The 24927-nt window shown below is 46.4% G+C and overlaps 1 protein-coding gene across 10 annotated transcripts in view; it reads left to right on the top strand.

Annotated features, from left to right (window-relative positions):
• The window catches only part of arhgap23a (Rho GTPase activating protein 23a), a 606368-nt gene that overhangs the window by 539248 nt on the left and 42193 nt on the right, over positions 1-24927 (top strand). For all 10 annotated transcript variants that reach the window (XM_072487495.1, XM_072487494.1, XM_072487496.1 and 7 more), the window contains 5 exons: positions 3126-3250; positions 7969-8124; positions 8513-8591; positions 10681-10754; positions 21692-21781. In XM_072487495.1, coding sequence (XP_072343596.1) covers positions 3126-3250; positions 7969-8124; positions 8513-8591; positions 10681-10754; positions 21692-21781 — 524 coding nt within the window. The remainder of the gene's footprint in view (positions 1-3125; positions 3251-7968; positions 8125-8512; positions 8592-10680; positions 10755-21691; positions 21782-24927) is intronic.

The raw sequence follows: 24927 nt of genomic DNA, 5'->3' as shown, positions 1-24927 counted from the left end.
GAGTATTCCATCACTCCTGACTTGTGCCTTGTAGATGGTGGGCAGGCTTTGGGGGGATCAGGAGGTGAGTTTCTTGCCATAGGTTTCCGAGCTTTTGACCTGCCCTGGTAGTTACAGTATTAATGTGGCTAGACCAGTTCAGTTTCTGATCAATGCTAACCCCCAGGATGTTGATTGTGGGGGATTCAGCGATGGGAATGCCATTGACTGTCATGGGGCGATGGTTAGATCTTCTCCTGTAGGAGATGCTCATTGCCGGGCACTTGTGTGGCGTGAATGTAACTTGCCACTTGTCAGCCCAAGCCTGAATATTGTCCAAGTCTTGTTGCATTTGGACATGGACTGCTTCATTATCTGAGGAGTCGCGAATGGTGCTGAACATTGTGCAGTCATCTACAAACATCCTCACTTCTGACCTTTTAATGGAAGGGAGGTCATTGATGAAGCAGCTGAAGATTGTTGGGCCTAGGACACTACCCTGAGGAACTCCGGCAGTGACATCCTGGAGTTGAGAAGATTCAACCACCATAACCATCTTCCTTTGTTTCCCATTGACTCCAGTTTTGCTAGGGCTCCTTGATGCCATACTCGGTCAAATGCTGACTTGATGTCAAGTTTTGTCATTCCCACTTCTGGAGCTCAGGGGCTATATTCTCTGTTTTTGGGACTATGTCCCCACGCCGTCGTAAAAACTGTGGACTTTCACGCCACAAAAACTGGCGTGAAAGGGCCACATATTCATAGCCCTGCAGGGGCCTAGCAGTGAACCATCGTAAAACTCGCAGCTTTTGCTGCAGATACGGGCACCCGCACCTCCGGGTCAGAGGCCATGCATGCGCACAGCGGCGGCTTCCAGCGGCCGCGCCGTGCTCCATGGCGGACTCAGACTGCAGAGCTAGACCTTAAACATAGTGCCCCGATCGACCACGCGCCTGACCCGGACAGTCCGCCCAAAAATTACCCGAGCAATGTTGGCCTTGGTTCCACACATTGCCGGCGCTATACTAGGTGGGGGCGGTGCAAGGTGCAGCCTCATGGAGGGGGCGGTGCCAACTCACCCATGTGGCCCAGTGTAGGTCGCTGATTTTCTTAAGGCACTGGGAGCCTGTTAGCCGGGATGAATCATAGAATTTCCAGTGCAGAAGGAGGCCATTTGGCCCATCGAGTCTGCACCGGCCCTTGGAAAGAGCACCCTACATAAGCCCACACCTCCACCCTATCCCAGTAACCCCACCTAACCTTTTGGACACTAAGGGCAATTTAGCATGGCCAATTCACCTAACCTGCATATCTTTGGACTATGGGAGGAAACCGGAGCACCCAGAGGAAACCCACGCAGACACGGGGGGAAAGTGCAAACTCCACACAGATAGTTACCCAAGGCCGGAATTGAACCCGGGTCCCTGGAGCTGTGAGGCAGCAGTGCCACTGTGCCGCCCATAAATTTGTAGAAGTCACTCCACGTTCAGTCTTGTTCCAGCCTTCAAAAGTAGGTTATTTTACACCGGTGAGGAAAGCGCCTGGTCTATCCCAGTGCTTCTCCAATGATCAGCAGAAAGGTTTCACATTTATACACTTTGTGGAAAGATACATTCACACAATTCAACTTGACTGGAAGTTTTCCCGTCAAAGATAATTACTACTTCATTGTATTAAGGGTTAGAGACATCGAAATACATTTCCAAATGATAGCCTAGTAAGCGCTCCCCATTCATGAGAGACCAGGAGCGTCCACTCTCAGGCGGGCCACATGGATTTCATTCATAGAAACCAGCCTTTAACAAGTGAGCCCTACCCGGTCTTCTGCCTTTGCATTTTAAATCACTGTTCCCTTGCTCTTAGTTTTAGCTAATGCTATCTGTGATTGCTGTCTGCTTTCAACTATTATCAGGATCTCCGGTTGATCTATCCTTGATTGCTGTCTGGTTTCAGCTATTATCAGAAACTTAGGTTGAATGTCTTATCCGTGTGGCTTTGTATTTGTGCTATGTCTTTGAGGGTGTGGGCTGATTCAGATTTGCTATGTCCAGCCAGGACACCATTTTCTCTGTGGTGTCAGTTCTGAGCTACAAAGTCCCTGTCGTGGTTTGTCACAAAATGGATGCTGGGTGCCACCTTTGTACCCTGTGTGGTAGTCACCACTGTTGTATTGTATATAGGGGTATTACGGTAAGGCCCCTGTACTACAGGTACGGGGGTAGATCCCTGCCTGCTGGCTCCGCCCAGGAGGCAGAGTATAAATGTGTGTGCTCTCCGAACAGCAGCCATTTCGTAAGCTGCTGTAGGAGGCAACACATCTCTGTATAATAAAGCCTCGATTACATTCTACTCTCGTCTCGTCGTAATTGATAGTGCATCAATTTATTACACAGAGATTTTTCAGAGATGGACCTCCGCATCATGCCGGATCGCCTGGGGGAACAATGTTTGCCCCCTGCCACAGTGCCGGTCCTCCTTTCATGCTGTCCGAGCTGATGGCCGCTGCCACTTCCTCCCAGGCGACACTGGCTGCCCTGTGGCTTACTCTCTCGGACCCTTGGAGGAACAGGACATCTCACCTGGCCTAGACCGCCTCTGCCTTCCCAGGTCTGCATCCCCGAATCATGTGACCAGTCGTCTCGGTGCCGTGACTGCAAGCAAAGTGGGATTAGCTGTGCAAGAGCAGTTTTTTGTGCTGCTCTACCTTGTTAGCGGGGGGCTGGCGAGCGCGGTCCCGGAGAATTGGCTGGCGAGCCTTGACTTGCAGTAAGAAGCCCATGGGGCCTCCTTAAGTGGACCAATTAAAGTTGTATTGCAGTGGCGGTCACACCAGGAAGCTGGCGGCAGTTCCTAAGAAACGTTTTGGCTGAATCGCATCTTGGTTGTACAGCTTGCATGATGCTATTCCATGAATAGAGGGGTTCAAATCTATTTATGCTTGATAGCAAAAGTGTTCATGACTTCAAATGTTTTTTTAAGAGAACTTCAGCTCTGTCCTAAAGCTCAGGAAAGAGTGGACTTGGTTGTATTGTGCAATTATTGACTGAAGCTCCCCCATAAAATAACATGCATAAAAATGGTCTGACTTAGGGATTTCTTTCTTGTTCCAAGTAGAGAATCACTGTTTTGTCTGTTTCTTTTTCCAGATGAAAGTATCCTTCCTAAGGACAAGAGTTCTTGGTTGAACATAATGAAAAAAACTAAAAAAACAGTTTCTGGAGCAGCTTTTGGTGTTCGATTAGAGGAGTGTCAGCCTGGTGTAAATAACAAGGTAGTTGATTGTGTGTGCTTACCTTTGCTACGCTGTAAGCATTCATGTCTTAATACCGTGATATTTGTTGTTGTTTCACTTCCTGCATCTAGTGGTGCAGAAGGTAGACTTTCATCTGTTCACATTGCGATTTTTTTTTTCCTGGAACCGGTTGCTAGCCTGTCACCAGAGGCTGAGAGCTTGAGGGATGCCACTCCGCATCAAGCATGCCTGACCAGGAATCTCTCTTGCTCTTACCACTTGCCATGGGCGCGCTGGAAGGATTTTGCAGATTGATACTCTACCTGTTTGGCCACATTATGAACGCACCATCCTTGACCATCAAGTCCTAGGGTGGGACCCAAGCCCGGAGCTTCTGGCTCAGAGGCAGGGACACCACCCACTGCGCCACAAGACCTTCTCTTGACATATGTTCCTGCTTATTATTTAAATTAGAGTTTTACTTCAGCTCAAGCATTCTTTCCCTAAACCTCTCTGCAGCTCAATCTCTCTCACCTTTAAGATACTTTTTAGAACTTACCTCGTTGACCACATTTCTGGTCACGTGCCCTGAGTGCCTTGGTGCCAGACTTTGTTTACGACCTGTGAAGTGCCATTGGATTTTTTGCTATGATAAGGGTACAAGGGGTTTGTAACACAGTGGTAATGTTCCTGAATTAGTAAGCTAGAGGCCCGGAGTAATGCTCTGGAGACATGGGGTTGGATTTCACAGGGGCGCAGACTGACCATCACTCCAGAAGGAACGTTGGTCCCAAATTGACCGACTGTTTTAAAAGCCTGCCCCACAGCGATAACATGCTGGGTGCAATCTGAACATTCTGAAGGTCAGACTTCCACCACTCAATGGAAAGGAAGTCCCACCCTCAAGAGCTGCGAGCCAATCTGATTGGCCAGCAGCTCGAGCAGTCCCAGTGCCACAATTCAGTTGGCACTGCAAGGAGGCCCCGGGAAGAAGATCACCATGTCTGGAGATGGGTAATCCCTGGTATTTGGCATGGTGAGGGGGTTGGAGAACCTAGGGAAGGGGGAAACATGGGGTTGGGGAGGCAGGCTTTGGAAGCCTGGACAAGTGGACCCGACTGATGAAGCCACCTTTCCTCCTCTCCCCCGTTCCTTCCCTCCATTTCAAAGAAGCTATTTCAAAAATGGCTTTTGCTGCCTGCCCAATGTTTTATGGAAGTGGAGGCAGATTGAGATTCTGAATTGACATTTAATTTGGGCAACTAAGGGCCTCAATAGGCTTAAGGGTGGGCAGCCTAGTGAGCACATTATCCAACCCCTTATTATTGGAAACGGGTTGAGAGAAGGAAGTGGGCTGGATATTTGCCATATTTTCTGTGCCTCCCTGCAAAAACCCCACCTGGGTGGAAGGTCCTAAAATCCAACCAGTGAGTTAAAGTCCCATCCTGGCAGCTCGGGGAGCTTACATTTAATGAATAAATCTGGAATAAAATGCGAATCTCATTAATAATCCTGAAATTATCAGATTGTCATTAAATCCTATGTTGTTCACTAATATCCTTCAGGGGTGGAAATCTGCAATCCTCACCTGGTCTGGCCTACACGTGACTCCAAATCCCACAGCAATGTGGTTGACTCTAAGCTGCCCTTTAAGATTGCCTTGCAAACCACCCAGTTGCATCAAGCTGTACAAAAATTGTACTGTGGGTACTCCAATGGTTCAAGATGACAGCTCACCAAGATCCTAAGTATTGCTGAGTAGAAAAATATAACTTTTTGTTCAAGTTTTTCATGTTGCACTTATCAGGAAATTCACAGCAACAAAATGTAAAGCAAATCAACAAATTGATACTGTATGAGAAGAGAGTGCTGATTCGTTGGCATGTGGATACGGTAGAAATGCTGCCATGGTTCAGATTGCACTAGTTGATAATGACTGATAAGTTGTTTTTTAAAAAATATTTTTGTTCTCTTTTTTCACATTTTCTCCTGCATTTACACCCATCAACAATAAACAATAATCAGCAAGATATGTCAATCCCCATAATAACAACAATCCCATCCGCCCACCAACCCCCAAACATCAGCCCGCATGTTTACATAAACAAATGACAAAAAGGAATCAGGGATTACCCGTAGTCACCCTTAATCTACACAGCCCCCCCCCCCCCCAACTAATGTTCGATGTTATCCAGTTCTTGAAAGTGCATAATAAATAGTGCCCATGACTTGTAGAACCCCTCCAAGCTTCCCCTCAGTTCGAACTTAACCTTCTCAAGGGTCAAGTATTCCAACAGGTCCCCCCGCCATGCCAGGGCACTGGGTGGAGAGGCTGCTCTCCATCCCAGCAGGATCCGCCTTCGGGCGATCAACGAGGCGAAGGCTATGATATCTGCCTCCGCTCCCGTTTCCAACCCTGGCTGGTCCGACACCCCGAATATGGCCTCCTGGGGACCTGGGTCCAGTTTCACACGCACCACCTTGGAAATTACCCTGAACACCTTCTTCCAGTACTCCCCTAGCTTTGGACAGGACCAAAACATATGAACGTGATTCGCGGGCTCCCCCCGCAACGCTCACACACATCCTCTACTCCTTCAAAAAATCGGCTCATCCTCGCCCTCGTGAGGTGCGCTCTATATACCACCTTCAGCTGTATCAACCCCAACCTCGCACATGAGGTGGAGGCATTCACTCTCCGGAGCACCTCACACCAGACCCCCCTCCTCTATAACCACTCCCAGCTCTTCCTCCCACTTTGCTTTGATCCCTTCCAGTGGTGCCTTATCCTCTTCCAGAATAGCTCCGTACACCGCTGACACTCCAGTCCCCTTGTCGTCAACACCTCCGCCAGCAATGTGGAGGCCGGTTCCTCTGGGAAGCTCTGTACCTCCTTCCTGGCAAAATCCCGAACCTGCATGTACCTAAACACTTCTCCCTGCTCTAGCCCATACTTTGCTTCCAGCTCCCTCAATCCTGCAAACCGACCCCGAAGAAACAAATCTTTTAGTGTCTTAATCCCCTTCTCTTCCCATTTCCGAAAACTTCCATCCCACCTCCCTGGCTCAAATCTGTGGTTCCCCCGAATCGGCATTTCCCTTGACCCTAAACCCAACCCGAAGTGTTGGCGAAACTGCCTCCAGATTTTCAATGAAGCTATTATTACCGGACTCCCTGAATATTTCCCCGGAGCTATCGGGAGCGGCGCTGTTGCAAGTGCCTTCAGCCCCGACCCCCTGCACAAACTCTCCTCCATTCTGACCCACTGAGAATCAACCCCTCTGACCCAGCTCCGCACTTTCTCCACGAACGCCGCCCAGTAGTAGTACAACAGGTTCGGGAGACCCAAACCCCCTGCCTGCCTTCCCCTCTGTAGCAGCACCTTTCTCACTCTGGCCACTTTCCCTCCCCATATGAATGAGGTAATCCTTCACTCAATCTCCCCAAAAAAAGACTTTGGCAGGAAAATCGATAGGCATTGAAAAATAAACAGGAATCGCGGCAACACATTCATTTTAACCGCCTGTACCCGACCCGCCAGTGACAGAGGAAAGCCATCCCACCTTGCCAGATCGGCTTTCACTCTCCCCACCAAACTAGTGATGTTGTACCTGCGAAGCCTCCCCCACTCCCGGGCAACCTGCACCCCCAGATACCTAAAATGAGTTCCTGCTCTACGGAATGGCAGCCCCCCCACCCCCGGCCGAGACACCACAAAGTACTCACTCTTGTCCAGGTTCAACTTGTACCCCGAGAAAGACCCAAATACCCGCAGTAGCACCAATATTCCTCCTATCGACGCACTTGGCTCCGACACGTATAACAGCAAGTCGTCGGCATATAAGGACACCCTATGCAATGACTGATAAAGTAACTGCCAAATATTGTTTGAAATTTAAACCAGGGAGCTTGGTGCAATTTCAAACAATGCTTGGCAGTTAACGGTCAGTCATTATCAACTGGTGGGGGAGGCGGTGGTGTATTGTCAGTGGACTAATAATCCAGGGACCCAGGGTAATGCTCTGTTCGAATCACATTAAGAAAGATGGCAAAATTTGAATTCAATTTTAAAAATATCTATTGATGGTCATGAAAAGATTGTCGATTATTGTAAAAACCCATCTAGTTCACTAAATGTCCCTTCGGAAAGGAAATCTGCAGTCTTAACCTAGTCTGGCCTACATGTGACTTCAGATCCACAGCAATGTGGTTGGCTCTTCAATGCTCTTTGAAATGGCCAAACAAGCCCCTCAAGGGCAATTGGGGATGGGCAACAAATTCTGGCCCAGCCAGCGACACACACATCACATGAATGAATAAAATGAAACTGGTGCATTCTTCATTGCAATACCTCCACCAACCAGAGTCCATTCGCCAACTAATCAGCACTCTCTTACACGGTACAATTTTGTTGATTCCCTTTGCATTGTATTCTTGTGATTGCCTTGATGAGTGCCAGATGAAAAGCTTTGAGAAACAATCTATTTTTTCAGCAATACTGTACCACCAAACTACTATTTGTATACCTTCATTAGGGGTGGTCAAGGAATTCTGGCCTTTCTTGGTGAGGTTCACATCCCAAGGACAAATTCTAAAAACGTATAAATGCAAGTAATTTGTTGTTGCACTTGTTTTGTTGAAGAAAAATGTTGTTTTATTTGTTTTATATTTCTGTTTGAAATGTAGTTAAATGTTACAGTATGGCGGCCTCAATATGGTGTTCAAGTGTTTATGTGCATTTGTATTTGCTCTTTCAGTTTATTCCATTGATAGTGGAAATCTGTTGTAAATTGGTGGAGGAAAAGGGTTTGGAGTACACAGGGATCTATAGGGTACCAGGGAACAATGCCATGGTCTCCAGCCTACAAGAACAACTCAATAAGGGAATGACTGATCTCAATACCTCAGAAGAAGTAAGCTTCTAGTTCTTCAAAATACATATTACTACCTCTTTTTCTGTTGTGATTTTGTACGAATCATTCAGAGGCTTGTTTTGTAGGAAATTATCTGAGAACCATTAATGTTTTGCTCTGGTTTCGGATTAACTCTAATGACCATGTATAACTGTAGTGAACTTGAGGACGAAGCTACAGAATTTGTCATCTTTCATTTAAGAAGCCATAAGAAACATCACATTTAAATCACTGCTTCAAAGAGACATCTGTAGTTCTTAGTCTTGACTTTCTGCTTTCGCCGCCATACTTCGCAAAAGAATGGTTAATAGTGGAGATCTGTATTTCTGTGGTGTCCTCCCTAATGGCATATAATGGTTGCTCATATTGAGTAATTTTGTCTTTGCAGAAATGGCAGGACCTGAATGTGATCAGCAGTTTGCTTAAACTGTTCTTCCGAAAGCTGCCTGAGCCTCTCTTCACAGATGGTGAATAGAACATCTTAATAATTAATTGGTTTCAATTTGAAAACAGTCAATCATTGTACAATTCTGGGACATTTAGCAGTCATTATATAAAAGCTACAGCAATAAATGTCTGTTTAGGAAGTTGAGATCTATAATTTTGAAGTCACGTAAAATGATCATTAGGTTTCACAGAAAAAAGGGAGAGATAGCTTTTCAGTTATTTGGTGCCTTTTCTCATCGAACCAATGTGTCAACATTTTTCACTTATAAAGAATAACTTTGAAGTACAGTGGCTGTGATCTAGGCAAAATAACCAATTTGTGTACAGCAGGATCCTTTAAGTGGCTATGTGATAAATTACTAGTTAATTTGTTTTTGGTGATGCTTGATAAGTAAGTACCATTGAACCCTCTTTCATTAAAACTTACTTCTTTTCAACCATGGCTTACAAAGGAAATTAGAGATAATATTAAACCAAAATTGCCAGAAAAGCAGCAAGTCTGAGGATTAGGAGCATTTTAGAATTCAGCAAAAGAGGACAACAAATTTGATCAAGAGGGAGAAAATAGCGTATGAGAGTAAAATTGCAGGGAGCAATAGAAACTGACCATTAAAACTTCTATAAACATGTGCAGAGAAAAATATTAGAAAAGACAAATGTAGGTCCCTTACAGTCAGAAGCCAGGGAAATTACAATGGGAAACTAAGAAATGGCAGAAGAATTAGGCACAGACTTTGTTTCTGTCTTCACAAAAGAGGGCACAAATAACCTCCCAGAAATGTTAGGGAACCAAGAGTCGAGCCAGAGGACAGAATTGAAGGAAATCAGAATTAGCAAGAAACTGATGTTGGGGAAATTAATGAGGTTAAAGGCTGACACACACCAGGGCCTGATAATCTACATCCAGAGTATTAAAGGAAGTGGTCCTGGAAATATTGGGCACGATTCCCTCCCCCAAATTTTCAGTTAATTTGTGCCGGGTTTTTCAGGCAGTTTCCTGCCGGCGAGTTCCCCACCGCTATTCAATGACACTTAAGGCCGCCATTTTGAAAGGATGTCCTGATCTCTAAGTGAACTTGTGGGTCCCCCAGACTCCCCACCCATGGGCAATGTCACCCCCCCACACACGTGGGCACTACCTCACAGCCCCCAAGTGAAGACATCCCGCTATGGGATTTCTGGGTCCCCCCCCCCCCTTTCAGACCCCCAAGCACCCTTACAGCACCCGCTCCCTTCCAGGAGCCCCACCTGTCACCCTCCCAACTCTCGGAGGCCCCTACTTATCTGCCTTGCACACCCCCAACCTTCAAACCTCCCCTCCACCCTCCTTTCCATGGGCTTGGCCTAGGGCCCTTGGCAGTACTACCCAGGCACCTGCGCACCCTTTCACTGGCACCCAGGCGTTGCTCCAGCCAGCTTGGCAGTGCCATCCAGGCACCTTGGCAGTGCCATCCAGGCACCTTGGCAGTGCCAAAGTGCCCACGTTGCAGGGGGAGGGCCAGGGGGCCACCCTGCACTGACCCTAACCACCCATGGGTCTCTGATGGCTCGTGAGACCCCCGGGGTGCCGTTTCGTCTGATCTACGTTTGTGTGGAAGACGGAAGCTATTGTCATCAGCCCCTGCCACAAATATCGTCCCCCAGCCATCAATTCCATTCTTCCTCCTGGTCACCGCCTCAAGTTGCACAAACCTGAGACCCTAACCTCAGCCGAAAGATGTGCTGTTAGGTGAATTGGACATTCTGGATTCTCCCTCAGTGTACCCGAACAGGCGCTGGAATATAGTGACATGGGGATTTTCACAGTAACTTCATTGCAGTGTTAATGTAAGCCTACTTGTGACAAAGATTATTATTATTATTCCATTTGACCCTGAGATGAGCTTCAGCTTCCATATGCTCTCCCTCAGCAAGACTAGCTGCTGAAATCCACATCTGTGTTTTTGCTCCTTTCAGTGCTCTCCTGGCTAATCGCCCATCTTCCACCTTTCATAAACTTCAGCTCATGCAAAACTGTCCTTCTGGTCCAGATGCGAATGCATTACCAGCAGAACCAAGCTGACAAGTAACTGCTGCTAATTGAATAGTAATGTTTCTTGTACTTTACAGATAAATACAATGATTTCATTGAAACAAACAGACTGGAGGATGCGGCAGAAAGACTTCAAAGATTTAAGAAACTGGTAAATCCGACCCGACGACATTTCTGATCTGTCACTCCTTTGAGTATATTCTAACTCTGGATAAGCAAACCTGCATTCACAGCTAATTGCAAAAATTAACATTTCCAGGGTCTATTAGAAATGCATTAAAAAATTAAAGCTGACAAAGTCCCTTTAAAGAGCTCACAGATCATTTAAATTCTTCTCTTAAATCTCCCTTACTCTTCTTTGTTCCATGGAGCGCAATCCCAGCTTCTCTCTTCTCTCCATGTAATTGGAGTTGCCACATTTCCGGTACCATTTTGTTCAGTCTTCTTTGTACACTCGCCAAGGCGTTGGCATTCCAGCCAAATTGTGATATCCAGAATTGGATAATGCTTCAAGTGAGGTTAAACCAATGATTTATAAAGGTTTACAATCACTTCCTTGCTTTTGAGCTCTGCATCTATTTATAAAGCCAGGCGTCATTTATGCTCTTTTTGTTTAAATATTTTTATTCAAGGTTTTTACATATATACACAAAATATCAGAAGAACAACACAACAGCCCAAACAAGCAACCACAAATCCCCAATCTCCCCTGATCCAACACCCCACCACATCCTGCCTTCCCAATTTTACCCCCTTATTTCCCTCCCTCACCCCCCTTGCTGACCCCTCAATTCTCCCTGACGAAATCAATGAACGGTTTCCAGTTCCGGGTGAACCCCTCTACTGACCCCTGCAAAGCGAACTTGGTTTTCTCCAACCTCAGCAATTCTGCCAGGCTGCCCGTCCACACCCCTGCCTTCGGCGCCTCCAAGACCCGCCAACACAACCGAATCCATCACCAAGCTGTCAGGGAGGCAAAGGCCACTACATCGACCACACCCCACCTCCCGGATCCTCCTTCACTCCAAACACCGCCACCTCCGGACTTGGGACCACCCCACACCCTGAACCTCGGACATAACATCCGAGAATCCCTGCCAGAACCCCTCAGTCTTAGACATACATGAACATGTGGACGTGACTCGCAGGCTCCCCCGCACACCGCCCAAACCTGTCTTCCACCCCCGCAAAGGACCTGCTCATCCTCGCCACCATCATGTGGGCCCTATGCGCTACTTTAAACTCAATGAGGCTTAACCTCACACACAACGAACAGACATTCACCCTCCGCAGGGCCTCTGCCGACGTACCGGCCCACACCACCCCTCCCAGTTCCTCCTCCCATTTGCGCTTGATCTCCTCCACTGGAGCGCCATTAATTCCTTGTGTATCTCTGACACCCTCCCCTGTTTTGTCCTCCGTCAGCCACCTATCCTGCAATACCAAAGGCAGCAGCCTGGGAAAGGACGGCAGCTCTCTCCTCACAAAATCCCTCACCTGCAAGTCTCTAAAGCCATTCCCTTTGGGCAACTCATACAATTCCTCCAACTCCTCCAGTCACTGAATTTACTTCCTATAAAGAAGTCCCTAAAATACTCTATCCTCATCTGCCGCCACTCCCGGAACCTCGCATCCAGCTCCGCCGGAACAAACCTTTGGTTGACGCATATCAGCGCCCACAACAACATGCCCTCCAGCCCAAACTGTTGCCAGTACTGGCTCCACACCCTTCACGCCGACACCACCACTGGGCTCACGGAATACTTGGCCGGCGAGAACAGAAGAGGTGCCAACAACATGGCCCTCAATCTCGTTCCCCTACATGACACCGCTTCCACCCGCCCCCAAACCGACCTTTCCTCCACAGCCCACTTCCTCACCATCGCAATATCGCTGCCCAATAGTAATTTATCAGATTTGGCAACGCCTCCCCCTCGCCCCCTCTCCAAGAACACCCGTCTCACCCGCGAGGTCCCGCCCCACCCCCGGCCCCCATACAAACCCCCAAAATTATCCCATTAACTTTCCTGAAAAAGGGCTTGGGGACAAAGATAGGGAGGTTCTGGAACACGAACGGAAACCTGGGCAGCACCATAATTTTCACCACCTGCATGCGCCCAGCTAGTGACAGCGGCAACACATCCCACTTCTTTAAATCCGCCTTCATTCCTTCCACCAATCGTGTCAAGTTTAATTTGTGTAGCTGGGCCGAGCTCCACGCCACCTGGATTCATAAATACCTAAAGCTCGCCCCACCACCTGAACAGCAACTCCCCTAATCTCCTCTCCTGCCCTCTAACATTGATCAAAAACACCTCGCTCACCATAATCCCTCCAATTCCGCCTTCCGGGTCCGAGATATATAACAACATCATCCGCACAGAGCAAAACCTTACGGCGCCCCCTCCAAAGGCTCAATCCCTCGATGCCCGAAGCACCATTGCCAATGGCTCTATCGCCAAGTCGAAAAGCAATGGGGAGAGCGGGCACCCCTGCCTCGTCCCACGATGTAACCCAAAGTACCCTGAACTCATCCGGTTCGTCTGAACGCTCGCCACCGGCGTCCTGTACAGCAGCCCGACCCAATCCACAAACCCCTGCCCATACCCAACCACCCCAGAAGGCCTCAAATGCCCATTGGATCCTTCACCACCTTACTCCTCTCGCCCCTCACCCTACCAATATCTCTCGTCGCTGCTTGCTTCCTCAACTGGTCGGCCAGCATTCTGCTCGCCTTCTGCTCGTTCTCATACACTGCTCCTCTGGCCCTCTGCCTTCCCTGTGGACACTAATCCAAACTCCATTTGGAGCCTCTGCCTCTCACTTAACATCCCCTCCTCCGGTGCCACGGAGTACCTCCGATCCACCCTCAGAATTTCATCTCCCAGCCTTGCTCTCTCCTCCCACTCCACCCTCTCTCTATGCGCCTGAATCAAAATAAATTCCCCCCAAACTGCCGACTTGAACTGTGACCTCCCCCATGTCGTTCACCTCCACAAAGCCCCGAATGGCTGTCCTCACCTGCTCATACACCCCTTCATCCGCCAACAGCCCCATATCTAACCTCCACTGCGGCCGTTGGGCCACCCCGGAACCACCCGCAAATCCACCTAATATTGTGCGTGGTCAGAAACCACAATTGCCGAGTACTCCGAGTTGGCCACCCCAGCCAGCAGCACCTTCTCCATCACAAAAAATATGGATCCGGGAGTACATCCGGTGCACATGGGCGAAGTATGAAAACTCCTTCGCCCTTGACCTCCCAAACATCCATGGGTCCACTCTTCTCGTCCCACCCCCATGTACTCCATGAACCCCCTCAACTCTCGCCACTGCCGACATCCTCAACGACTTAGGACTCAACTGATCCAGACTCGGGTCCAGGACCATATTGAAATCGCACCCCATAATCAGCCTATGCATGTCCAGGTGCGGAATCTTCCCTAACTCCCGCCTCATAAAGTTCACGTCATTCCAATTTGGGGCATACACCAGCACCACTGACATTCCCTCCAACTTCCCACTAACCATCACATACCTACCCCCCAGATCAGCCACAATGCTCCCCACCTCAAAGGCCGCTCTCTTAACAACCAATACCGCCACACCCTCGTCTTCATGTCCAGCCCCGCGTGAAACACCTGCCCCACTCATCCCCTCCTCAGCTTATCTGTTCCCACAGCCTCAGGTGCGTCTCCTGCAAAAACAACATTCGCTTTCAGATTCCTCAGATGCATGAAAACACAGGAACGTTTAACCGGCCATTCGGCCTTTTCACATTCGACAGGACCAGCCTTGTCGGGGGACTCCTGGGTCAGGTGCCCCTCCAGGCCCACCCTCAGGTGTCCACCACCATCTCTCCCTTCCCAATTGCGCCACACTAACGACACCCATGTTTGCAACCCCCCTCCACCGCCAAACAAAAATCCAACCCTGCCCCCACCCCACACGCCTTCCTCCTGGCAACCCTCCCCCCTTCACTCCAGCTAATTAGCCCACCCAGCTAGAATGCTGGCCCCAGCCCAAGGCCTCTGACTACTGTTAAGTAATGGGTTAAGAGACATTGCAATTAGTTGTCTCATTTATGTTAAGTATCCATTAATTGACACTGATATGTAAAAGGGCTTCAGGTGTCCTCTGTCAGGTGATGTATAGTGAGAGATTTGTGCAAAGGCTGTTGGAAGGAAATAAATGTGTGTTTGTGAAAAAGGAACAGAACTTTAGACTCTTCATATCACAGCAACTAAAACGTCTAACAATTGGTAGCAGAGGATGGTTGCTGTGTAAATGTGAAGGGTTGAAAGATACAACTTTTCCAGATCAAACCAAAGAGTGAGAGAAAACTTTTATTAAAAAGAAAAGGGATATATGGCTGAACCGAGGATAAAGATGGCTGGATATGACTATCCTCCCTTATTTTCTGAAAGGGAATCGTATGACCAATGGAGAAGTGCAGTAGTTATGTGGACTAAGGTAACTGCTTTGGGAAAGAGAAAACAAGGTATGGCATTGGCTCTTTCTCTACCATATGGCAGTAAAATCCGAAACAAAGTGCTTTCTGAGCTGGAATTGGAAGAGTTAGACTCAGAAGAAGGTCTGGAGACTTTATTACATTATATGGATAAGAAAGATGACTTGTTAAGTGAGAATGAAGCATGGTCGGATTTTGATAAGTTCCAGAAAATGGAGGATATCTCCATGGAAGACTAATGGAATTTGGCAGACTATATAAAAGACTGCAGAAACACAACCTGGAATTTCCACAGTCTGTGTTGGCCTTTAAATTACTTGACTGTGCTAGAGTGAGCAACATAGATAGGCTCCTGGTTTTGACAGGAGTTCAGTTTACTGATAAGGATACCTTATTCGAACAGATGACAAAAGCTTTACAAAAGTTTCTGGGGAAACATTCGATTCCGATGGCTCTGATGACCCAAATAGGTCAGCCTGCAATAAGGCAGAATATGGAAGATACATTACTAACAGGATGGTGAAATCGTATGGCTATGAACAGGGCTCAAGACTTTAGAAGGAGACCGAGACAAGGAAAGTATGAAGACAGAAACCCAGTTAGAACCTACAATAGGAAGATGAACCCCAGAAATGCACGGGGCATGATAAATCAATGTTTTTGATGTGACTCTCAAAACCATTATGCTTTTAACTGTCCAGCTCGTTATGATCGCGTGTTTGAAGCGGCACATGACACGGAAGAGTCAGAAGAGGAAAAAGATAATGACCAGAAAGAAGGCATTGTCCTATTGACAAGCAATTTTACGCCGGTAATGAGGGTGTTGGTTGCAGAATCCTTCAACTGTGCTGTATTGGACAGTGGCTGCACATCTACTGTGTGTGGAATTGAACGGTTAAAATGTTACCTGGACTCTTTGAATGCTGAAAATTATAACAAGGTTAAGGAATTTGAAAGTTCCACAAGTTTCAGGTTTGGGGATGATAATACTCTGAAGTCGCTGAAAAGAGTGGTGATCCCTTGCAATATTGCCAGTGTTAATCATTTCATTAGCACGGATGTTGTATCAAGTGAGATACCTTTGCTTCTGAGCAGACCATCGATGAAGAAAGCACACATGAAACTGGATATGGAACAGGATAAGGCAACAGTTTTTGGAAAGACGGTGGACTTACAATTTACACAGTCGGGACACTATTGTATTCCATTACTGACAAATAATATTTCAAGTAGAGTGGTTAAGGATGTGTTAATGGCAGTTGAAAATGGGACTTTAGCTGATAAAAAGCTTGTGGTATTAAAACTGCATAGGCAATTTGCACATCCGTCTCCTCGGAGGCTGAAAAATGTATTAAAGGATGCAGGGGTAAGGGATGACGACTATACTAAACTGATAGAACAGGTTAGTGACCGCTGTAAAGTTTGTCGGAAGTGCAGAAGGACACCAGCACGACCGATAGTAACCCTACCTTTGGCCAGGGATTTTAACGACATTGTGGCCATGGACCTTAAGATCTGGATAAAGCAAATAATATATTTATTTTGCATTTTGTAGATTTAACAACCAGATTTAGTCAATCAACGATTGTACGAATAAAGAAAAGAGAGTAATTCTGGATCAAATCGTGGAAAATAGATAGGGACAGGAAGGGGTCCACCGGCAAAATTCCTTACGGACAATGGGGGAGAATTTGCTAATGATGAGTTTAGGGATATGTGTGAAAACAGGATTATCAGAGTTATGAATACGGCTGCAGAAAGCCCATTTAGTAATGGTGTCTGTGAAAGAAATCATGCTGTCATCGATGACATGCTTCGGAAAATTTTGGCAGATCGACCAAATTGCAGGCTAAATTTAGCTTTAGCATGGGCAGTACATGCAAAGAATTCATTGCAGATGGTTGGGGGCTATAGCCCTTATCAATTAGTGTTTGGTAGAAATCCTAAAATTCCGTCCATTTTGGATGACCAGCCTCCAGCTTGGGAGGGGACTACAATTAGCTCTGGTTTTGCTGAACATTTAAATGCATTACATAGCAGTAGAAAAGCTTTTTTGGAAGCAGAAGTCTCTGAAAGAATTCACAGAGCTTTAAGACATAACGTACGGCCATCAGATGCCGTTTCTCAGCAAGGAGGCATGGTATACTATAAGAGAGACAATTCTAATGAATGGAAAGGCCCAGGGAAGATCATAGGCATAGATGGCAAAACAATTATTTTGCAACATGGTAATCAAACTGTTAGGGTACATTCATCAAGGATAATGGGTACAGATTACAAATTTAGACAGAGCAGACAGACATGACGAGGAACCAGAGTCATCTGGTACGCATGTGTTTCAGAACTATGAGGACCAATCAACTGATGTAGACAGGGTTTCTGTGGAGGAACACAACACTTCTGATGAATTAGAACAGGCCGTTTTTCCGAAAGGGCAACTATCAAAAGTTGGTACAAAAGTGGCATACTTGCCTGAAGGGTCTAGTCAATGGAAGGATGCAACTGTTATTAGTAGAGCAGGGAAGGCCACTGGAACGTATAAACATTGGTTGAATGGACAGCATTCAGGGGAAGGAGTCAAGACAATGGATTGGGAAAACGAAGTTCGAAAATGGAGGGCACAGAAACGCAATGCCAGTTCAGATAGTACATCGGATAGTGAACAGGTCCGCAGGAAAAGGTCGAGTACTATTGAAAGGACATCCCACAGCAGAAAGGAAAGATCAAGCAGTAGCGGTACAGAACGAGATACCAGGCGGAAGAGGGGACGTAGTTTATCAAGATCTCGGAACATGAGTAAGACTACGAATACTAATAGGAGTAGAAGCCCACAGGCACGTGAGATTTTGGTGGCTTCAAATAAATTAGGTGAAAAAGTTATCAAAGAAGCTAAACAGCAAGAATTGCATAGTTGGAGTGAATTTGGGGTATAAACGGAAGTACCGGATAGGGGACAAAGAGCTCTATCCGACAGATGGATTTGCACGGAAAAGGTTCTTCCGGATGGAACTTATAAGGCAAAGGCCAGGCTTGTGGCAAGGGGATTTGAAGAAAACTTAGAAGATCAGGATTTAAGGGTAGATTCACCTACAGCAGGAAAGGTTATTTTAAAGATTATCTTGGCTCTATTAACCACAAAGGCATGGGAATGCAAATCTATAGATATAAGAGCTGCCTTTTTGCAGGGGCATCAGCTCCAGAGAGACATTTTTCTCCGTCCTCCTAAAGAAGCAGCTAACACAGAAGGAGTACTCTGGAAGTTGAACAAATGTGTATATGGATTAAATGATGCATCTAGAATCTGGTATTTTTCAGCAAGGTCAGTTTTGTTAAAGTTAGGCTGTTGCCAGTTGAAAGCAGATCCTGCAATGTTTTACTGGCACTATAAAGGAAATCTTTCTGGCATTTTTATGATGCATGTCGATGATTTTTTGTGGGGTGGGACTAATGATTTTGAAGCTATTGTAATCTCTGGTTTGAGGAAAGAATTCAAGGTTGGAAGTCAGGCTTCCGGTGCATTTAAATATATTGGACTGGAAATTGGACAGACTAAGTTAGGGGCAACTTTACGTCAGCAATCTTATTTGGAAAGCATCACCCCAATAGCAATTAGTCGTGGCCGAGTTTCACAAAAAACCGCAATGGTTTCAAAGATAGAAAAAGAGCAACTGCGAAGTTTAATTGGGCAACTGAACTGGTTAGGTAGACAGACTAGACCGGACGTGAGTTTTGATGTCTTAGAGTTGAGTACAAAAATGAATGATCCCAAAGTGGAAGACATAATAAGAGCAAATAAAGCGTTGGCCAAACTAAAAATGCAGGAGTGTGTTTTGAAGTTTCCAGTTTTAGGTGACCTTAGGCACTTGAAACTCATAGTTTATAGTGATGTGTCCTACGCAAATTTATGTGATGGGGTTTCAAGCGCAGGTTTTATAATTTTCCTTTTGGGGAACAATGGTAAATGTTGCCCGCTTGTGTGGGAAACAAAGAAAATAAGGAGAGTGGTAAAAAGCACTTTGGCTGCTGAGATGTTAAGCCTTGTAGTGGCGGTGGATATGGCCTTTTATATAAGTATGCTATTGACAGAAATTTTGGGATTTGGGTAATATACCTATTGACTGTCACATTGACAATATATCCCTGTGGGAAAATGTGCACTCTACAAAAAGTGTCAATGAAAAGAGGTTACGGATAGACATCGCAAGTTTGAAGCAGATGTCGGACAGAGGGGAAATAACATCAAATTAAATGGGTCGACAGGAGCTATCAACTGTCAGACTGTTTTACGAAAAGATGGGCATGTTCACAGAAACTTTTGGATATTGTTAATGAAGGGCGCTTGTTTCTGTGACTTTTTAAGGGGGGAAATCATGTGTGTGTTTTTGAGTTTGTTGAAAATTAGTTTTCACCTAATTATTTTTTTTCTCCAAGGAAGGGGAGACTGTTAAGTAATGGGTTAAGAGACATTGTAATTAGTTGTCTCATTTATGTTAAGTATCCAATAATTGACACTGATATGTAAAGGGGCTTCAGGTGGCCTCTGTCAGGTGATGTATAGCGAGAGATTTGTGCAAAGGCTGTTGGAAGGAAATAAATGTGCATTTGTGAAAAAGGAACAGAACTTTAGACTCTTCATATCACAGCAACTAAAACGTCTAACAACTACCTCTCACCCCTCCAGTCCAACCTTCCCCCCCCCCCCCCCCACCCTATTCCTCCCAACCACCAACAAACAAAGTGAAACAAAAGTCACACTCACCATCACCGCTCCCCTGCCGAAGCCCACCCACATTGCCCACCCCGTGTGCCTCACAATGAACACAGAACTCCTCTCCAAAGTTCAATGTCCTCATACTCATCCCATTCCATGGTCCCTCGAAAAGTCCATCGCCTCCTCTGGCGAGTCAAAATAAAATTCCCACTTCTGATGTGTCACCAACAAACGGGCAGGGTACAAAACCCTAAACTTCACTCCCTTCTTAACCTTTATCCGGTTGTAATGGCCGTCTGCTTCGCCAGCTCTGCACCCAGGTCCTGGTAAATACGCAGCTCACTCCCCTCCCAGGTACATTTCTTGATCTGCCTCGCCCACTTCAGAATTTTTTCTTTGTCCAAAAATCGATTCAGCCTCACCACCTGTTATAACCTGCCTACTGACGATTGGCTGGGGACTAATGATTATCCCACAATCCTATGGGAGTATGAACTTCCCCAATAAGGGGGGCGGAGAAACTCCTACTATAAATAAGCTGGCCAGTCCAGGAACCAAGAGGAAGGAGAAGGTAGCAAGGGAAGTTACTGCTACTACTATGTATATATTGTTATAGTAAATAAACTTTATTATTTTGTATCCTTAAAACTCGTGCTGGATTCTTCGGGGCCTTTACAAAACCACCATTGCCCTCAGCGGCTCCCGCACCTGCGGCCTCCTCCTCAGCGCCCTGTGCGCCCGATCCACCTCGAGGGGCTGGTCAAAGGTCCCCTCCCCCATCAACTTTTCCAGTATGCCCACCACATACTTGGTGGCCTCCGCACCTTTGATGCTTTCGGGCATCCCAACGATCCTCAGATTCTGCCTCCTGGTGTGGTTCTCAAGGTCCTCCAAGTTCTCTCTTGGCTTCTTCTGGCTGCTCAACACCATCCCCATCTCCGCCTCCAGTGAGATCAGCCAATCCTCATGCACCCCCACCGACTCCACCTTCTGGATCGCTCCACCCGCTCAATCGCCGCTCTAAGTGGCTCCACCACCTTGGCCAAATCCTGCAAAGCCTCTTTCCTCTGCTGCTGGAATTTATTATTCAAAACCTTCACCAGCTGCTCCATCGATCACTGGGCGGGCAGCGCTGCCCCTTTGCCCTCCGCCATACTCACCTGTGGCGCACCACCAAGACTTTCCTGCTCCAACTACTCTCTCTTTCCCATGGCACTTCTCGTCCGCTAATCCATACACCAGCCTCACCAGAGGAGTATTACCTTCCCTGGGCACTCATATTGTCTTAGCCCTCAAATACTACACCATTCAGATGGGGAAGGACCAAAAAGCTCCACCTTGAATGGGGCCGCCAAATGTGCGACCACCCACTCCATGCCACTGGAATTTCATTTATGTTCTTTTAATGACTTTTCAATTGGTCCTGTCATCTTCAGAAATTTGTGGATGCGAACCACCAGGTCTCTAATGTGCACCCCCTTTAAAATTGTACCATTTAGTTTGTACTGTCTCTTTTTGTTTTTCTGTCCAATGTGCATTACTTCAAATCTCTGCTTTAAATTCCATGTGTCATGCATGTGTCCATTTCACTAGTCTGTCCTCCTGATGACTGTTACTATCCTCCTCACTGTTTACATTTCCAACTTTGTGTCACCTACACACTTTGAAATTATGCCCTCCAAACCCATTTGCATGTAACCAAAAGTGCTGTAGTACCCCGTAACTTCCTCTCTCAATTGTTCACTGAACTCCACTTTCTCTCAGCTTCTATCTTTATCTGAGGGGTCAAAGATTGGACTGAAGCATTTACGTTTTTAATTTTTATACACAAATTCTATTACATTAGAATTTATAATAATTAAGCATGAATGTGTTGTTGTATATAATGAGAGTTATATTATTTCAGCTTCGGAACTTGCCAGAAAATTATTTGGAAACCCTGAAGTTCCTCACAGGACACCTGAAGACAGTAGCGGATCACTCTGAAAAGAACAAGGTATCGTGTACCAGTTTGGCAATTATTCGGATGCCAAAACTACTATTGCTATATTTATACAGTATTTCCTACATATGTGGTAAATTATTAAATGCAATATCTGCTTACAACGGCAAGCAGTAGTGGGAATAATGTTGGAAGAGGGCACAGACTGGCGTTTCTGCGGCTACAAACGTGACTCCAGAATTTTGTATTGCCTCGCTCGTGCCAGGGTCAAGGATGTCCCTGAATGGCTGCAGGACATTCTGAAAGGAGAGGGTAAACAGTCAGAGATCATGGTTCTCGTTAGTACAGTTACATTGGTAGCTATGTCCCAGGCTGCTATGTTCAAATCCCGCCTGACCACAGGAGAGGTGCCAGAGAACTGGCGGAGAGCTAATGTAATATTATTCAAGAAGGGAAAAGACAGGTAATTACAGGCCAGTGAGTCTAACATCAATGGTAGGGAAATTATTGGAAAAAATTCAGAGGGACAGAATTAATGTCACTTGACAAGGCAAGGATTAATCAAGGATAATCAACATTGCTTTTTCAGAGGGAGATCACGTCAACAAATGTGATAATTTCAAGGTGACGAGGTGTGTAGATGAGGGCAGTGCCATTGATGTAGTCTACATGAAATGAAAATGAATGAAATGAAAATCGCTTATTGTCACAAGTAGGCTTCAAATGAAGTTACTGTGAAAAGCCCCTAGTCGCCATATTCCAGCGCCTGTTCGGGGAGGCTGTTACGGGAATTGAACCGTGCTGCTGGCCTGCCTTGGTTTGCTTTCAAAGCCAGCGATTTAGCCCTGTGCTAAACAGTAAGGCTTTTGAGAAGGTTCCGCATGAGACACTGATCAAGAAGGTAAGAGCCCATGGGGATCCAAAGCAATTTGTCAAATTGAACCTAAAATTGGCTTAGTGGCAGGAAGGGTAATGGTTGAAGGTTATTTTTGTGACTGGCAACCTGTATCCAGTGATGTATCGCAGGATTGTTTTGGGTCTGTTGTTATTTGCAGTGTGTGATGAATGTAGGAATTTCAGTTACGTTGTGTTATTTGTATTTGGTGCAATAAGGGTTAAAAGCCTGCGTCAGAGTGTGCGTGACTGCTGCAGTGGTATGTTTAAAAATCCCTGTTTGCAAGACAGCTGGGCATTGTAAAAGCTCGGGCTAATGGCTTATATTAATGGTTTATATCAATGGTTTATATTAAGAGGGTTCCATGTGAAGTAGTTAATTAGAGACATTGGGCATGATTCTCCCGCAATCGGCGGGGCGGGCAGTACCGGCGCCAAAGAGTGGCGTGAACCACTCCGGCATCCAGCCGCCCGGAAGATGCAGAATCATCTGCACTTCCGAGGGCTAGGCCACCGCTGAAGTGGTTGGCGCCGTGCCAACCGGCACCGAAAGGCCTCCACCGGCCGGCGTGAGTTGGCACATGCGCAGGAGCGCCAGCGTGTTCTGGCGCATGCACAGAACCACTGGCGTGATTCCTGCGCATGCTCAGGGGTTTCTTCTCCGCGCCGGCCATGGCGGAGCCTTACAAAGGCCGGCGCGGAAGGAAAGAGTGCCTCCATGGCACAGGCCTGCCTGCAGATCGGTGGGCCCCGATCGCGGCCCACGCCACCGTGGGGGGAAAAAAAAAACCCACCCCTCCCAGGGCCGGGCTGGCCGAAAACAGGCGGCCGCTCAGCCCATCGGGAACCAGAGAATTGCCGGGGGGGCCACTGCCAACGGCCCCCGACCGGCGTGCTGCAATCCCCGCCCAAAAACCGGTGCTGGAGAATTCGGCGGCGGGGCGGGATTTATGCTGCCCCCCCCCCCCCCCTTGGTGGAGGGTCGGAGAATCCCGCCCATTGTGTTCAGTTCGCAAGATGATGTAATTAATGGGAGGAGCCATGGGTTGGAGCAATCAGGTTTTAACGGTCAACATTTTAATTGGAAGCTGGAAGTTAAGCTATGAAGGCAATTTCTGACGACTTCAGCTAGAGAACCTGCATTGTTCTGACAGGGTCAGGTCCCTTTCTTTAAAACAGTCTCCGAAGATTTCTCTTTTTCAAAGTGAAGCTTCAAGACACCTCTGTCCAGGAAGTATTCCTGAGCGCTAACTATATTGAAAAGTGGTTTGGGATCTGAGGTGTTTTTGTTGTTTGAGTGCAAGTAGAGATAGCAGTTAATGGTATTGTGTCACTGTATTGATTGGCATTATTTAAGGGGTAATTGCAAGTTATTTTCTTGTGTGATGTTATTGTCATGGGAGTGTCCCTTTAAAAAAATGTTTTTGTCTTATCACATAGCTCCAGTGATGCCATTTTATGGCTGGAGCTAAGCTGTGGCTGTGAGGTTTTTCAGGTTCATTTTCAGTTTGACTGCTGTGGGCTCAGAGGGAGAAAGAAGTGGGTTTTTTTCCTGCCTTTCTATGGTTTCATTTTAAAGAGTTGTTCCAGTACAAAACCCATTGATGTTAGCTACCTGCTTTGGTAACTTAAAAGATATAGTTTGCTTTCCGGAAGGGGTTAAATCTGCTGGTGAGACGGGATCAGAATCTCCGCGAAAGCCAGTCTCATTCAAGTGAGAATACAGAGTGCTAGGCCATGCCCTTGAAAAGGGGTTTTTCGTTTATTGGATTTTGTTTTTGAATTGGAACAGTTAAGGGGGAATTCATTGTGTTATACATAGATTACTCTAGCTGTGTGGTGTCTTTATGTTTGTAATTGATAATAATTCTTGCTGTGTGTTTATGTATATATATTTTTATAATATATTTATGTTAACTAAGTCCTTAGAATAAAGCATGCTTTGATTAAAGTGTCTAGGAAGATTGATGAATCACAACTGAAGGGAAGACTCTTGTGCTCATCCTAGCTAAATTCAATATGAAGTTTGTAGGTTAGGTGAACTTCATAATACACTTTGGAGTTTCTAAGCTCTGGACCATAACATTCTTGAGTGATATTTTAATACTGTGTTAGTAATAAAGTTTGTTTTAATATACTACATCACTATGTCTGCGTGAAATCTCTCCTGGAATCTGAGAATCGCAGAATAATACAGTGCTGAAGAGGCCCTTCAGCCCGATGAGCCTGCACTGATGCATGAAAAACACCTGACCTGCCTACCTAATCCCATTTGCCAGCAATTAGCCATAGCCTTGAATGTTATG

Source organism: Scyliorhinus torazame, chromosome 21 (assembly GCF_047496885.1).
Source record: "Scyliorhinus torazame isolate Kashiwa2021f chromosome 21, sScyTor2.1, whole genome shotgun sequence".
Lineage (NCBI taxonomy): Eukaryota > Metazoa > Chordata > Chondrichthyes > Carcharhiniformes > Scyliorhinidae > Scyliorhinus > Scyliorhinus torazame.
Note: the sequence above shows the minus strand (reverse complement) of the source record. Positions and strands in the feature narration are given on the sequence as shown.